Raw genomic sequence first — 15413 nt, 5'->3', positions numbered from 1 at the left:
CGTTGGGCGTGGGGACTTTTCCCCCACGACGCTATATTTACAATACGCTGACGAGTCCTTGCGCCAATCTTGGATTATTTTAGCGAGGTTAAAAGTTAGACATTTCTAGATACTTCTATTAGCTGTATTTGTGATGGATATTATAGTCTATGAGCTACGATTTAAAAAGATCATCCAAGTCATGTAGAATCCAAGCCCAATTTCAAGCTACGGAGTACGTCCATACAATATTGAAAGAAAAGAAAAAAGGTTAAAAAATTCCCCTTATTTGCCCCACTACAAGCCCACCAATCATAACTCGACCAAGCCGCTTAATCTTGGAACCACAGCCACCCCTTCTGCTCAGCCTCGTAATCTTCTCAACAGCTTTCCTTCCCAAGGTTGCTGTCTCGTATTGTTCCCCGTTACCTTTTTTTTCTTTTTTGCCTCAGGATTGCCATTTTTTTTCAAGTCTCTCCTTTCCTCCTTAAGCTTTAGTCTCCCCACTCCCGTCACTCCTTATTATCGTTGAACTAGGCTCCCCTTTTAAATACTCTTTATTCTCCTCTATCGCCCAATATTTTCTATGACCTACATTTCCATACTCTGAATCCTTATCTACGGCCTGAGGGTCTGTGAAACTTGATACGACTTTACGAATTGTTGGGGCTCAATTGGTTACACTTCTCCTATTTGAGCTATTGTCTTTCGCCATCATGCGGCGCGGTCTCTTGATCTTCATCCTCGTCAACCTCCTCATCCTCTCGTTGCTCGTCCGCAGTGTCTCAACGCTTCTGGCACTCCTGTTCGAAGATGCCGCTGCCGACGCTATACATCGCGCAGAGCTGCCCTCGCCGAATTCCAGCCTGATCGAGCACCGCCCCCAGATCATTCCAAAGATCATTCACCAAACATACAAGAATGAGACTATTCCGGAGGTTTGGGTAGAGGCCCAACAGAGTTGCATTGACTTGCACCCGGATTATGAATATATCGTACGTCCCCCATTCGACCTCTTCAGTTCAACGTTCCTAACCTGTGTCATTAGCTCTGGACAAACGAGAAGTCGCGAGACTTTATTGCCGCCGAATACCCCTGGTTCTTGGAGACCTTCGATGGTTACAGTTATCCTATTCAGCGCGCAGATACTATTCGATACTTCATTCTTGCACACTTTGGCGGAACATACATTGACCTCGACGACGTAAGTATACTCCCCAAAAGACCATGGGTGTTTCGTTTCTAACCCCAACAGGGCTGCAACCGTCGCTTGGATCCTCTCAACGCTTATCCCGCCTGGGTACGCCGCACTGCACCCACCGGTATCTCCAATGACGCCATGGGTTCCGTACCACAGCACCCATTCTTCCTCCGTACGATCGAAGTACTGCAACAGTACGATCGCCACTGGCTCCTCCCATATATCACCGTCATGTATTCGACTGGACCGCTGTTCCTGTCTGTCATCTGGAAAGAGTATATGCGCGAAATGCCAAGCGAGGCTGGGCGCGTGCGCATCCTCATGCAAGATGAGTACAACAAGTTCTCTTGGAGCTTCTTCACCCACCACCGGGGTAACAGCTGGCACGGAAAGGATGCGCGTTTGATCTTCTGGGTAAGTGACAAGAGTCAGGTGTCGAAATCTGGAACAATGCTAACATCTCGCAGATGGGTCAACACTGGGTCTTCCTCACGATCTGCGGCTTCCTCCTTGCTGGAGTCGTTGGATTCTGCCTCTGGTGGAGCTACGGACGTGTCATGCTCCTGGGAGCCAAGTACCGCTACCGCTACTCCAAAGTGCCAAACATCATCAATCCATCGCGACTCTCGTCGTCGCCAACACGACGCTCGCGACTATCAGTCCCAACGCTCCTCCGACGCGTCAGCTTCAAAGAAGATGAAGAGTCAGGCGGGGTTACAGAGACCTCGTACGAACTCGGGCGTCGCGATGACTAGAGATCTAGAGATCGACTTCTCGACTCGCAACTTCGCCATTTTGCAGCTTGTGTATTTGTCTGTAACGATACAGCCCCGGACATGATCTCTGCATCCGCATTTATTGTACAACTTTTGCTCTTTCTGTCTGTGTTTAGGAGCGCATTATGCATGGTGTCTCAATCCTGTGACGGGATCCTGGATTGAATGCTCACCTGGAGCAATTGGGTTTGCTTTTGGACATGTGCGCAGACCAATGTCTGTGTCTCGGTCTTATTTCACTGTCCCCTATTTTTATTATTTTTTGTCTATTGATTTGTAAACAAGTTAGATTTTCGCTTCTCGGGAGACAGTGAAATGTTATGGACATGTCTCTATGCACTCGGATCAAATATCTCCGGGGAGAATGATGAATCAATAATGCCTTTCAACTATTAGTAAATATCTGAAGTCGAGAAACTTGAATTATAATATGTGTAATCAACCCTTAATAACCCTATAGTCTGAGAATCTGATACATCAACCCCAAACAGCACCTGATCCTGAAACCCTAATTTCTCCCTCCAATGACAACACTGTGCCTTGCATCGACAAGCTTTCCAAGTGGTCCTATCAAATCTAGGGCTTTGGTCTTTTTCAAAGATAGTATGTACAACATATGTAAATATAGCATGCTGTATTAGTAAACAGGTCAGTTCATTATTGGTGTTCTTCCTTGATATTGGCCTCTGCCGTCATCCAACAAACTTCGGTCCACGCCTAGCATTCTCCGCGTCAAGCCTACAATGTACATACTACTGACGGAATATCTTCCCTCTGCCTCCCCTTTGTATGTCCCAGCTACCTTGGACAATGCAAACCCTTGTTTCATGAACTTTCTGCCTCTTACAGACATGGCCGAGGACTTATAAAATCGATCTACTTGCTGCTTTTTAGTTCCAGCACAGAACCGAGATCCCTTTCTACACTATCCATCTATAACATATTCATCCTCAATTTTTGATCTCTACGTGATATAGTTTACCCGTTAACTTATCACCCATTTTTTTCTATACTTACTCCATCCACCCACGAGCTATAAAATGCAACTCCAAAGCCTCTTCCTTTCCCTAACCCTAACACTCACCATCCAAACAACCGCAACACCAATCCCATTCTCCCTCTTCACCCGCGCTACCGCCCTAACCGAATCCCAACTCATCACAATCGCCCCAACATCCAAATCCTGCTCCGACGCCCCAGCAAAAGACGAATGCGCCACAGCAAAACAAGCCGCAAAGTACACCTCACAAGCTTTCGAGACTTATAAAGTAACATCGAAAGCCGAGCAAGCAGCCATAATCAGCATAATGGCTTTCGAAAGTGGTGATTTTAAGTATAACAAGAATCATTTCCCGGGTGTTGCCGGACAGGGCAGTACGTAACCCTAACTCTTACCCATCCAACATCCACATTTGATACATGTATACTAACCATGTTCTTATCTTCCAGCGCGCAATATGCAATCACCATCCTACAACAAAAAATATGCCTCCTCCCTGCCAGATCTGAAAGACAAACTCCCTAGCGTCAGCAACAGCCCCGCAGATCTACTCGATCTCCTACGCAACGACGCTGCTACAGACTTTGGTTCTGCTGCTTGGTTCCTTACTACGCAGTGCTCGAAGGAGGTGCGGGCTGCGCTTGCTGATGGGTCTGAAACGGGGTGGCAGCGGTTTATCTCGGATTGCGTGGGGACTTCTGTTACTGATGAGCGAAAGGAGTATTGGGAGAGGGCTGTTAAGGCGATTGGGGTTTAGATGTTAAATGGTTGGGTTAGTGTTAGGGTTAGCATTTGGGTTTGGGGTTTGTGATTATTGTGATTGGTGTTCTTGGAGCTGGTTCTTCGATGTTGGCGTTGATTACTGTCTTTGCCAATATGGATATTTGTATTTGATATTTAATGATTGATGGATTATGGATTAGATTTATGGTATACAATAGCAACGAAATTTTATTCAAAAGACCCGATCTCATTGCGTTTCATTTCATAGCCAGACTGCACCGCTCTATAATGGGTACTATGTAGTAAGTAGGTCATGCTGCCCAGGTGTATATCCATCTCATCTCATTCATAGCACAATTTTATATCTATATATCTGAACCCTTGACCAGACCTCTTACAAAACACCCTTGGTGCTAACAACATCACCGGCACCAACATCACCCGCAACCCTACGCTTGCAAGCATTGCGAATGGCAATAGCAAGCGCCTTAAACGCACTCTCCGCGCGGTGGTGGTCATTATCACCATAAGTGCAACCAACATGCAAGGTCACACCCGCAGCCTGCGCAAAGCTCTGCAAGCCATGGGTGATCATCTCCGTGCTCAAGTCACCGATCTTCTCACGGCGGAAGCCCAAGTTAATAACCGCCCACGGCCGACTTGAGAGATCAATCACAGCCCAAGAAAGAGCCTCGTCAAGAGGCGCATCGCCGCGACCGAATCGCTCAAGAGATTGGCGCGCACCCAGGGCCGCTGTAAAGGCTTCGCCCAGTGCGAGGAAGGTATCTTCTGCTGTGTGGTGGTCGTCGACTGAGTGGTGTTAGCAGCATTCCATATAGGGTTTATGATATGTGTATGATGGTTAGGTGGAACTCACTGTATAAATCACCCTTTGCGCGGATTGCAAGACTCATCCCGCCGTGCTTGGCAAGCGCGTGCAGCATGTGGTCCAGGAACCCGATGCCTGTGCTGATGGTGATTTGCTGGGTTGGGGTGAATTGTGTGGCATGGCTGGCATCTTTGGATGGCACAATGCCTTTCTTGGAGGCTTCGGCTTCTTTGGGGTCTGTTGGGGCGGGGAAGTGGGTTGAGGGTTCGTAGGGTGGGAGGACGCCGCCGTCTAGGGAGAGGGAGATTTGGATTTTGGTCTCGTTGGTGGACCGGGAGAGGGTCGCGGTACGTGCGGTGAGGGTCATTTTGAATTTAGGATCTGGAGGTCGAATTGACTGGAAATTGAATTGCGTCGGTGTCTTGGAGATGGTTGCGATAATCGGATTTCTTTTTTGTCTGACTCGTCCGCTGGAGAATTGTTGATCCGCTTTTTAAAGTATGGGGGAGATGCACTTGAGACTTAAAGGTGGGTAGGTGTTCTTAAGACACTGGCTGGTCCAGCTTTTTATTCTTGACGTCCTTGATAACCTGTCTTTAATATTGCCATTTCCCTGAAACACACCTCTCCCTTTGGGCATTGTCTCTACTTTGTTTATCGTCTCGCCGAGCTCGGCGTCGATAAGGACTGACATCAAATCCCGAGCTTTCAATCCCGAATTCTGAATTCCTTTCCCAGGCCAGGCTGGTGCATCTTGTTCACCATACACTCACTGTAAATATCAGAATGCCAGCATCATCCAACAAAATGGGCGGCATTGAACCCCCGGAGGAAATCTCCTGGATAGCCGCCCAGGGCTTCATGACCGGCGTGTTCCGCGTGAGCAACCAGACCCTTAATTAAAAAAAAAAAGCCCTAGTGCGATCGCTAATATCCTCAAGTTTGGCTCTGTGTCCATTTTAGCCCATATGATTCTTTCTCTACCCCACCCCTTCGTCTTCTCTGCGCCAACTCCGCCCGCATATCCCGCGACACAACCTCGTCCACGCCCATCCATCTTCTCCCGTGATTATCTCCGCTCACGACTCTTCCACCGCCCCCTAGAGGGATTCTCAAGCTGGATATCCCCGGGGTCCCGTGTCTACCGCGGTCTGACGCCGCAGTTTAAGGTCTTCATACAAGTTGCGGCTATGACTCTGGGCGGTTGTATCTGGCAAGAGAAACGTGTGACGGAATACATTGAGCTAGTTCGACGGATCAAACGTGCGGAGCGAGTGGAGGCTGAAAGAGCCGAGGGTAATCGCCGATAAAGAGCTTCAAGAGATATCGCCACTTGTTTTTGCAGCAATACGAGCTTGGGCTTGGAGCATGGACATTTCCACTGGACACAATACACCTTTGTCGGAACCTCCGGATCAGCTGAATCTCATTTCCCAGTCATTTCCCAACCCTGCAGGGCCTCGCAGAATGGAGGCCAATACTTTCTAACTGTGTTCATCAATCGCCGATCTTGAAACTCCGTCATCGATGACGCCAGGTTTCTGGGGATATTCCCCCTGATTGCCAGGATGATCTATTGTGATCTCCTTTTTTCGCGTGGGCCCAAGACATCAGTTACCCCTACGGAACCTACGGAAGCAGCAGCATCGTGGAGTGCCGTAAACGCCGATCATATTTTGGGGGTGGATCCCAAGATTGAACCTATAATGTGTTGTTAATTGCAGTGTAGATCGTATAGGGGCATATGGTAGCTTCTATGCTTATGTATAAAGCAGGATGACACTTAGTATACCGAAGATGTTTACCGAAGAGAAGTCTAAATTAGTTCTCACTAATCCCTGTACGGAGTAGCCCTCTATATCGGCGCTATATAAATTTAGTGCGCCTCCTACGTGGTACTTATGTAGAGATGTGTGTAGAGATATCATGAACGCGTGTCTTAGGTTTCTTACTATTTGGGTGTAAATAAGCGGGCATATCGAATAGATTTAATTTAATAGCTTAAATATAAGCAAGTTTAACCGCTAAAAAAGAACATTAATTAAAAAAATAATAATTAAATTAACAATAGAAAAGAATAGGGAGAAAAAAAAATAAACCGGCTGAAACATCTCTTGATCGTTACAGTTGGACTGCATCCGTCCATTTCTCTATTCCCATTCCTCCTTTTTCCTCTCTCTCTCTCTCTCCCTCTCCCATTGAGGGTTATCCCTGTGAATTCAAACTGTTTTCATTTCACTTCCGCATTCAACCAGATTCCCTGATCTACGACCTATCAAATCACAGACTTCTTTGCCTGATACTGATATTGTGGATTCTCCCTTCCGCAACCGTCACTTTCGCATTGTTGACAAGATTGTGGGAGCTATCCTAGATATAACGACTGGTCCTACATTGACCGGAAGATTTTTCCTGGCTTTTAGCAATTGCTAATTGCTTCTCATGGCGCTGTGACAGTCTGCAGTATGTACATTTCCCCTCATTCTTTCTCCGCTTCCTTTCCATATTGCCCGCCATGACGTTTCAAGCTAATTGATTTAGTACGAACGACGTTGAGGTCGTCAATGAGAGATTACTTTCTCAGTACACTCGCGCCTATTCCATCCGCAATTCCCCCTTCTGTGCCACTCCCACTCCCCAAACCCGACATGGCTGAAATCATCGGCAAACGACAACGAAGAAAGAGCCTGAGCGTGTTCAGTCCATCCCTCACAATATCAACCTCCCTCCGGCCTCCACTCCATGATCGAACACCCTCGGACGATACCTTGACCCGAGACAAGAAAACCCGACGGAATTCTGGCTTCTTCGGTCGCTCTCACAGTCCCACCAGAGGGTCCGATGGATCGAATAACCGTCGCCCTGGGACAGCTGGCTCCGACACCGCCGGCTGGTCAGCAACCACACCCGTCATTGAAACCCCTCGCCCGCGGAGGAAGTCGCTACAGAAAAAGCGAACCTCGGTGTTTGGATCTCTGAGGTCATTGCACTCATGGGAGGACGATGAACATATGAGTGCCTCCGTTGGCTCGGCGGTGGATGAGCAAACCATGGCCAGTCCCCGAAATGGGATCTGGTCATCTGCAATCCTCCACTACGGGGAGGTTCAAACGACTGGAGGCATGTGGAGAAAAAAGAGTCAATATTTGGTCCTGACGGATACGCACCTCATCCGATTCAAGAACCAAGGAAAAGCCGCCGATGTCTTTGGTTCTATCTCCGCTTCTTATACCCGAGCTCCGGCTTCCCATCGCCAATCGGTGGCTTCAGTCAGTTCTCTGCAGGACATGCAATTAATGGCCACTGGAGATTCATCTGCCGGAATCCCATTAAACAGCATAATTGCGGTCTACATGCTGGAGGATGCGCGATTGTCCCCATCGGTTGAAGTGGCCTATCTCGACGAGCGCACACACAAAGCTACATTGGTTCAAATGCAGACATCTGATCTGCAGGAATTGAATCTCTGGATGGTGGGCATTCGCCAAGCCGCCCAGATGGCTAGAGCCAATTGTCCAATGCCGTTTAACAGGGGATCGATTGAGTATGTAACGCGTATGCTGGAACACGAGCGAGATTATGACCCGGAGGTGTTCCGCATGTTCCGGGTCATTCAAATCGCCTCCAGCAAGTCAATCACCCGCTCTTCCTCTGATGACCTGACCAAACTGTCGCCCACGGGGTGCTATCTTGCCATTGGCGCACACAAGCTTCATCTGCTCCCCATGCAGAAGACAACCAATCGATCATCGGTCGTATCCCTATCAGACTGGGAGTCCGGTACTTCGTTTGGTCTGATGAACCTGACTGGTTTGTCGATGGAGTACGGCGACGATAGCCTGCATCTGACTTTCAGGGTTCCTCTCAAGAAATCATTCAATGTTTTCCTGGCCTCCGTTCATTCTGTTGAAGTCGCTTGCTGGATTCGACAACATACTGAATATCTCCGTCCATTGTGGATAAGACAGCCGTACGAATTCGTTGTTCCGAAAGAACTGCAAAATGACGACAACTTCCCGCCTGTTGCCTTAGATGAAGATTTTGGATGCTTCGACCGAACGCTGGTCGCCTACTCCGCCAGTTATGATATCGACACATCAAATATTCGATACACAATCGATCAGGAATGCGAGGACGCTCCATGCTTCCGTCTTCTGAAGCCCGCTTCCCCCAAAACCCCACGGTACACCGCTTTAGAACTCATTGCGGTCATGCGCACACTTCGCTATAATGAATTCTTCCGGTCAATTTCATTCCGCGGGATCAATCTTGATGCATTGCAGGGCATTCGTGATATTCACGGGGTGGATCCCGACGTCCATCTGGACCGAGGAGGTGCCTCCGTGCACATTCCAGGTCAGGCGAACCTGACTGTTCTCTCGCAAGAGGTGCGCGCTTTAGCTCTGAAGAGCAAATGGCTGCGCCGACTCGACTTCTCTTACTGCCTTACGAGGATACCAACACCAACTCTCGACAAGGGTACTCGTGACCCAGGCTGTGGGATTCCAGAAGCGATCTTCCCCGTGTGCCGCCGAGAATTGACCAGCGTGGACTGGGTTGTGCTCAACGGCATCAAGCTGGGTGAGTCGGATCTAGACTATCTCGTCGATGCGGCTTCGCAAAGGCGTAGTCACCTGCGAGCTTTGGAGGTCGGGGACTGTGGATTATCCGTGCATGATCTAGATCTTCTTTTGTCGACTATCGTCGCACAAGAATCAACACTCGAGGCGATCAACATCTCAGGCGTGCAGGGCCGATTGAATCCCGATGTACTCCAGCAATACATTGGCTACTTTGGACAAATCCGCAAAATCAACTTATCCCGCATCTCACGGACATCCGGCACCGACCCGCTCATCACGGCCGAAATGCTGTTCAACTGGCGACTCGAAGAGCTGGCTCTCAGTCGGACGGCTTTGAACCGCGAGAGTGTGGATGCCATTGCTACTTACCTGGCCAGCGATCGTTCTCGCAATCTTCGTGTGATTCGTCTTGATCAATGTGGTCTGACCGGAGAAGACGTGGCTATGTTTATGCACTCAATGTCCGTTGGGCCTGATTCCCCGCGCAGTCTCCATCTGCATGTCAATGAGAACCGCCTTGACAATGGCTGCTCTCATATTTTCAATGCTATTGCGAAGAATCAAACCCCCTCGCATCTGTCAATGCGCATGATTGACTTCAAGAAAGAAGACCATTTCCGTCAAATGGTGGATTCACTTCGGAAGAACAGCACCCTCAAGTTCCTGGATATCTCGAAAGCTTCCCTCCCATACGATGCTAGCCCTGAGACCTGCCGATCATTGCAGGTGATGCTCGAGGAGAATGAGACTCTTGAGGCTTTGGACATTAGCGGTGACAATGCGCATCTTGATGTTGCACGCTTCGGCATTGGCCTCAATCTTGCGCTGACTGGCCTGAAGAAAAACAAATCTCTCAAAGTCCTGAGAATTGAGCACCAGAAACTCGGTCTACAAGGTGCGAATACGCTTGCCTCTGTCTTAGAGGAGAATGATTCGCTGCGTGAAGTACATTGTGAGAACAATGATATCAATCTGCAATCCTTTACGGTTTTGGTCAACGGCCTTCGGTGCAATCACTTCCTTCTCACTCTCTCCTGTATGGACCGGGATCGGACCCTGTCACTGGATAAAGTACGCCGAGAGGTTGATAATGTTCGATGGGAGTCTGGCAATAGCAACCAAACTTCCACCGCAAACTCGGTCCGTCGCTCTCTGTATGCAGCGATGAGCGTTGGCCAAGGGGGCAAGGGCACAGACTGAGCAAAGCACCGCCGCCTAGTGTCGCTTCAGCCTTGGAAAACTCTCCATTTGCCAACCACAACGTTGAGCTAGTCTTGCGGTCTCTGAATGAGAGATGGGATTCGGAAGTTGCCCGGCTTCATCGATATCTCCGCCGCAACTACAACATTGCCCATGGGATTGAGGAAATTGATGATGATGCTTCCAGCGATGGACGACCTAGAACAGCAGCGAGCCTGGGAACGATGCTTGACAATCTCAAATTCGACGTGTCCGTATCGGCAGATGAGATCCGAGCGTCGTCACTACCAGACGAGTCTCCTGCTGCCATCCGGCTCTCAGAGGCATCTGACACCCCATCCCAGTCCTCTTCGAACATCGAGTCCACCCCCGTTCAACCAAAACGCATTCCATCTAATACCCCCCGCCCTCACACTGCCCTTCCTGCACAATTTGTTCCATCCGGTCATGGTTCCTCGACCTCAACCTCTCGCCTGGCTATCCCGGTTCCAGCCGTGCCCCCAGCAGTCCGGAAGGCCGAGAGCGTTCGCAGCGCACGCAGTTCTTCCAGCAACGCCTCAATAGGCGCCGGCAGTACGCGAAGCGCCTACGGCGTCGCCTCGTCAACCCTAAGAGGCTTCCTCAGCGGCACCGCGCTGAGAGAACGTCGCCGTGCGGATGAAGTGCGCCCCTCGCATGTGTATGTCAACAGTGACAAGCCGCCTCAGCTAGACTGGGCACCACCAAAGCTTGACTTGGGAGAGCTCCAATAGCCTCCCTTACCTCCATCAAAATACCTCCCTCTTCTACCTTGTACAGCATCCTCCACACCTCACCCCAACACGAAACGCAGCCTGGCTCTTGCAGTACATATATACCACGAACCAGGTTTCGATTGCATACCCCTACCCTCTTCTTCTTCTCCCTGTGAACCATATTTTATCTTACTCATTAACTCATAACTTATCACCCCAACCCCCATCCAATTCCCATTTCTCGAAACCGGCCAGTCGGCACTGATACCCTGGCGTTCCAATTTCTTTTACAGAGACACCGCATCCTCCAGGCGTTCAATACTCATTACTCATTTTCAATTACATATCCCAATATCTCTTACCAAGGCAATCGATATCCTCCTATCCGTTTGATCGTACCTGTTGTTCTTTGCTCTCTTACTCTTATTGGAAGGTCTCGTCCTCATTTTGCGGTTTAGTGGCTTGCGTGCATTAATGTTTATTGGGGCTGGGGCTTTGGGCTATTTGCTATTCATTGTGGTGTTTTCTCTGCGCTTGTTCCTCGCTCTGGCTTAAATACTGTTTGGATAGGCATTGAAACACCATTGTTCCTTTTCCGTTTGATTGAGTCTCAATACTTTGTAGTTTAAGCGTATCTGGAGAGTTGCATAATATAAAATATAAACTTGATAGTTGTACATCATTGAACACCCAAAATATGTATCCAACCAAAACCCTAGAACGCATCCAGTCCAACTATGTAATAAAACAACGCCACGAAATGTATACCTAAACTATCTCAATATACAGTACAGGGGAAATGCGAGAGAGGAATTAATCTAATACTTTACAACAGGGATTCCAATCTCATCCCCCAATCCTCCATCTCCACCCCAGAATTTAAACATCCATATCACAAGAATCCTTATAAACAAGAATCCCACGGTCACGATCAATCTTATCCAAACGCTTCCGGAAAGCACGTCCTTTCTCAGCAAGCTTTTGCAAACCCGCGAAAAAGTCATTCGAATGATCTTGCACGTTCTTCCTCAGAGCAAGATTGCGACGTCTCTTAACAGCCTGCAGAACAGCATTGCCCTGCTCAACACTGATCTCGTCGAGCTCGTAGTCAATCGTCCATTTATCAGACTTGGTGAAGTGTCCCGGTCGCTCCACTGGAGCTCCGTTCACTTTGTTATTTATGACGAGTGTCATAGCGAGCAAGTTCTCGTCGTAATCGGTGCATAAGTTGGGGTTGGGCACGAATCTGGGCTTTCTGGGTTTGGGTTTCGGTTCGGCTATGGAGTCTGGGTTGAGGCCGGGGAGCTCGAATGAGGTGTCGTATTCTAGCTCAGCGGCTTGCTCGGCAGCGCTCTCGGCTGGATCTATTGGGAAGAGGGCGTCGGCGAGGGAATTGCCGATGGATTTCGCTTCGGCTTCCGTATTCTCTTTTGGAGGTTCGGGTTCGGCTTCCGGTTCAGGTTCAGGTTCGGCTTCGGCTTCGGGTTCGAATTCCGTCGCCTCGCTGCCATCGAACCGATCCGGGTAGAAGAGGCGTTCCGTGATGGCATCGACTTGAGCTTGGTTCTTTGACTGGATGGCGTCGATTTGTTCGTCCGTCACGGGTTGGGCGATGATGTGCATGAAGGGGGTGGGACCCTCGCAGGTCTCAAAGTGGAAACGCAGAGACTTTTTGGGGAATCTCTCCGTTGCCTTATCCAAAATCTTCTCCCACAGACCGAGACTCAGTTCGAATTCTGTGTCGCCGAGTTCTGTGTTGGACGAGCCGTGTAGAGCCTCATCCATCTCTTCGAGGGTGATATATTGGAAACCGAAAATGCGCTCTGTGTTGTGATATGCGACGAATATGCCGTCCATGCGGCCAACGCGTACCTGCAGGGAATACTTGAGGAAGGCGGCGCGGATCATGTCGAAGTATTCGCGTTCGTAAGACTCCCACTTTCCAAAGCGGCGTCTGATCTCGTAGCCCATTCCGCGCTTGTGCTCCAAGGGTTCCATGCGAATCGAAACTACCGCACGTGTTTTCAAGTCGAACATGCCAGTACCTGGCAGTCTGGGGTCGTAGGCGTCGAGTTGCGATCGCAGAAGGAACTTGCCTATGGTGCTGTAGTGATATGACTCCGGGACGCTTGCTTCTTCCTCGGCAGTGATCTTGTTCGCATCGCTGCGGCGGTAGCGTTCAAACTTTTCCTTTGGCAGCGTGAGTTGCTTCTCCATTGACTTGCCCAGGTGCATAAGAATATTAGCTGTGTCGTATTCCTTATCGGCATCAATGGCGTAGATATCCTCCTTCTCATTATAACGGAGGAACATGGCAGTCGGCGCTCGAAGGAGACGGGTGAAGGAGCGTAGAGGGTCTCCGTAACTTTGAGTAAGTTTGGAAGTATCGACAGGCCGCCACGCGGACAGAAGATAATGGAAATGAGAGAGAACTGAAGTCATGCTCGAGGACGAGCCATAGTACTTCTTTTCGTGTTTCTTGGTCATTTCGCAAGCCGTCACATCTTTAGAGGAGGTGACGTACGGCTTCAAGGTATCAAAGTCAAATTCCGACACGGGCATGATCTGGTCTAGGTAGGGGTCGAAATTGTAGACAAGAGACCGAGGGTCGCGTAGCTGGTAGACACCGGGGCTGTCTGCTATTAGTATATCGATCAATAATAGGGTAACCTCAACAACTCACTTGAAAAGCACTCGGTCGAGACCAAAGGCGACGCGTGGGACAGGAGGCATGGGGGTACGCACCTCTGTATCAAATTAGCCCAAGTTCAACAGATTTATGTGCTCGAAACTCACCTTTCAAGTGCACGTTCCGGTCCTTTGAGTTAAGAGACCCGCGGTCCCTAGACGTAACGTGATCCTCAAGGAAAGGAAGGGATTGACTCTTATCGTCCCAAGGCGACCAACTCCACTCACCCCCATCCTCTTCCTCTTCCTCTTTCTTCTTTTTCTCCTTCTCCTTCTCCTTCTCTTCCCTCTCGGCCTCGAGTGATGGCTCATTCAGACTTGCAACACCGTTCTCGGAGCTAGTTTCCAATATTTGGGCCACCACATTACTAGTGGACTTCAAGTTGAGCGTCTCCTTGGGTTCACTGGCCGCTGGCGTATCTGCTGGGCCGTCTGTTGCAATCTCGGCCTTGAGTTGGCTTTCTTTCTCCTTTCCCTTCAATATTTTAGCCTCCTGTTTAGCATTGGCCAGCGATTTTTCCGCCTTGAATTTGGCCTTTCTTTCCCGTCTGGCTTCCAATTCCGTTGCCCTCATCTTCTGTTGCAAGGCCTTGATTTGGTCTGCTTCCACCCGTACTGCCTCTGATGGAGCTTCCTTTGACGGGGTTGCCTCTGAAAGTGCGGTCTCTGGGATGGGGGCCTCCAACGGTGCTGCTTCTTGCTCTGTTGTTTTGGTCCGCGCAATTTCTAACTCCACTGCTTCTTTGAGTGTTATTTCTCTGTTGGCTAACATTGACTCCCTGAACTTGTTGAACAACGCGCTATGCCTGTTTCTGTAATTCCTTCGTTGCGGTTTATTCATCTGAGCCCATGTAGCAGCAGTGAGTACCCTCGGTGAATCAGGCGGCCGCGAGGATTTCTGGGGTTCGGAAGAAGCGCCATCTTTTATCTCTGGAGTCTGACCCTATAGCACACTCTGTCAGGACTTGTTCTCACTTTGTACTTTGGAATGGAGGACATACATTGGGCGGCGGTGGCGCTGGAGGTTGGATCGACGCGTCAAATGAATTGGCTTCCGGCTTGGTTTCGCCTGAATCGGTACGGAGGGCAGATATGCGATGAAACTGGCGCAAACCGAGCGCACCGGGGCGAGCTAGACAGGAGAGACAAACATGTCGGCTTGAAGGGCCTGAGACAGACCGCAAAGAGGTCCGAAGCATTCAGGTCAACGGTCGAGGGATACTTTGGGAATGGGTATAAAATTAGTCTCCCAAATGTACTTCGAGACGAGAAGTCAAGAATTCAAGAAAGCCGTCAATAAGCCACCGGGGCGAATTGCCTCTCCGGGTTTTTTTTCTGCCAGAAGATTGGAGTCACCGCTTTGTTATCTCGATGCCTGAGGCAATATATATCAGAAAATACAGTCCAGAGTACAGAGGAATGGAAATTGTTTTTTTTTATATGTTTTATATTTCAATTGAGAGTGTATTAGACTGTTATAAAACTACATACTTCGTACATATATACAATATCAATGTTCAAGACTTCCCAAGGTTATGTAGAGTATTGCAATTGTAATGCTAATCCTGCACTCTTATCTAGTATGATATAAGACATATAAGACATATAAAGTCATACATAATAAACTATCTAGTCCATTCAATTCAAATTTATACAAATACAAATTCAAACTAATAAAATACTCACCGGCCGAGATCGCA

The 15413-nt window shown here is 49.0% G+C and overlaps 6 protein-coding genes across 6 annotated transcripts; 4 read left to right on the top strand and 2 right to left on the bottom strand.

Moving 5' to 3' along the window:
• Positions 1 to 695: 695 nt before the first annotated feature.
• Positions 696 to 1935, top strand: N7517_007467 (glycosyltransferase family 32 protein; the record flags this gene model as incomplete). Its single annotated transcript, XM_056725197.1, has 4 exons — positions 696 to 974; positions 1028 to 1183; positions 1235 to 1594; positions 1648 to 1935. 4 exons carry the CDS (start codon positions 696 to 698, stop codon positions 1933 to 1935), a joined length of 1083 nt encoding a protein of 360 aa, XP_056581447.1.
• A 1061-nt stretch (positions 1936 to 2996) lies between these two features.
• Positions 2997 to 3713, top strand: N7517_007466 (uncharacterized protein; the record flags this gene model as incomplete). The annotated part of the gene is made up of 2 exons (XM_056725196.1): positions 2997 to 3330; positions 3406 to 3713. 2 exons carry the CDS (start codon positions 2997 to 2999, stop codon positions 3711 to 3713), a joined length of 642 nt encoding a protein of 213 aa, XP_056581446.1.
• Positions 3714 to 4073: 360 nt separating this feature from the next.
• Positions 4074 to 4875, bottom strand: his3 (imidazoleglycerol-phosphate dehydratase HIS3; the record flags this gene model as incomplete). Its single annotated transcript, XM_056725195.1, has 2 exons — positions 4074 to 4489; positions 4557 to 4875. 2 exons carry the CDS (start codon positions 4873 to 4875, stop codon positions 4074 to 4076), a joined length of 735 nt encoding a protein of 244 aa, XP_056581445.1.
• A 419-nt stretch (positions 4876 to 5294) lies between these two features.
• N7517_007464 (uncharacterized protein) lies at positions 5295 to 5818 on the top strand (the record flags this gene model as incomplete). The annotated part of the gene is made up of 2 exons (XM_056725194.1): positions 5295 to 5387; positions 5450 to 5818. The coding sequence occupies 2 exons, from the start codon at positions 5295 to 5297 to the stop codon at positions 5816 to 5818; spliced, it is 462 nt and encodes a 153-aa protein (XP_056581444.1).
• A 1338-nt stretch (positions 5819 to 7156) lies between these two features.
• On the top strand, positions 7157 to 11043 carry N7517_007463 (uncharacterized protein; the record flags this gene model as incomplete). The annotated part of the gene is made up of 2 exons (XM_056725193.1): positions 7157 to 10245; positions 10311 to 11043. The coding sequence occupies 2 exons, from the start codon at positions 7157 to 7159 to the stop codon at positions 11041 to 11043; spliced, it is 3822 nt and encodes a 1273-aa protein (XP_056581443.1).
• Positions 11044 to 11904: 861 nt separating this feature from the next.
• N7517_007462 (uncharacterized protein) lies at positions 11905 to 14912 on the bottom strand (the record flags this gene model as incomplete). Its single annotated transcript, XM_056725192.1, has 4 exons — positions 11905 to 13657; positions 13709 to 13772; positions 13822 to 14656; positions 14715 to 14912. The coding sequence occupies 4 exons, from the start codon at positions 14910 to 14912 to the stop codon at positions 11905 to 11907; spliced, it is 2850 nt and encodes a 949-aa protein (XP_056581442.1).
• Between the last annotated feature and the right edge of the window lie 501 nt (positions 14913 to 15413).

This window comes from Penicillium concentricum (assembly GCF_028827145.1).
Source record: "Penicillium concentricum strain IBT 3081 chromosome Unknown utg000002l_segment0_segment0, whole genome shotgun sequence".
In the NCBI taxonomy this organism is placed as follows: Eukaryota; Fungi; Ascomycota; class Eurotiomycetes; order Eurotiales; family Aspergillaceae; genus Penicillium; species Penicillium concentricum.
Note: the sequence above shows the minus strand (reverse complement) of the source record. Positions and strands in the feature narration are given on the sequence as shown.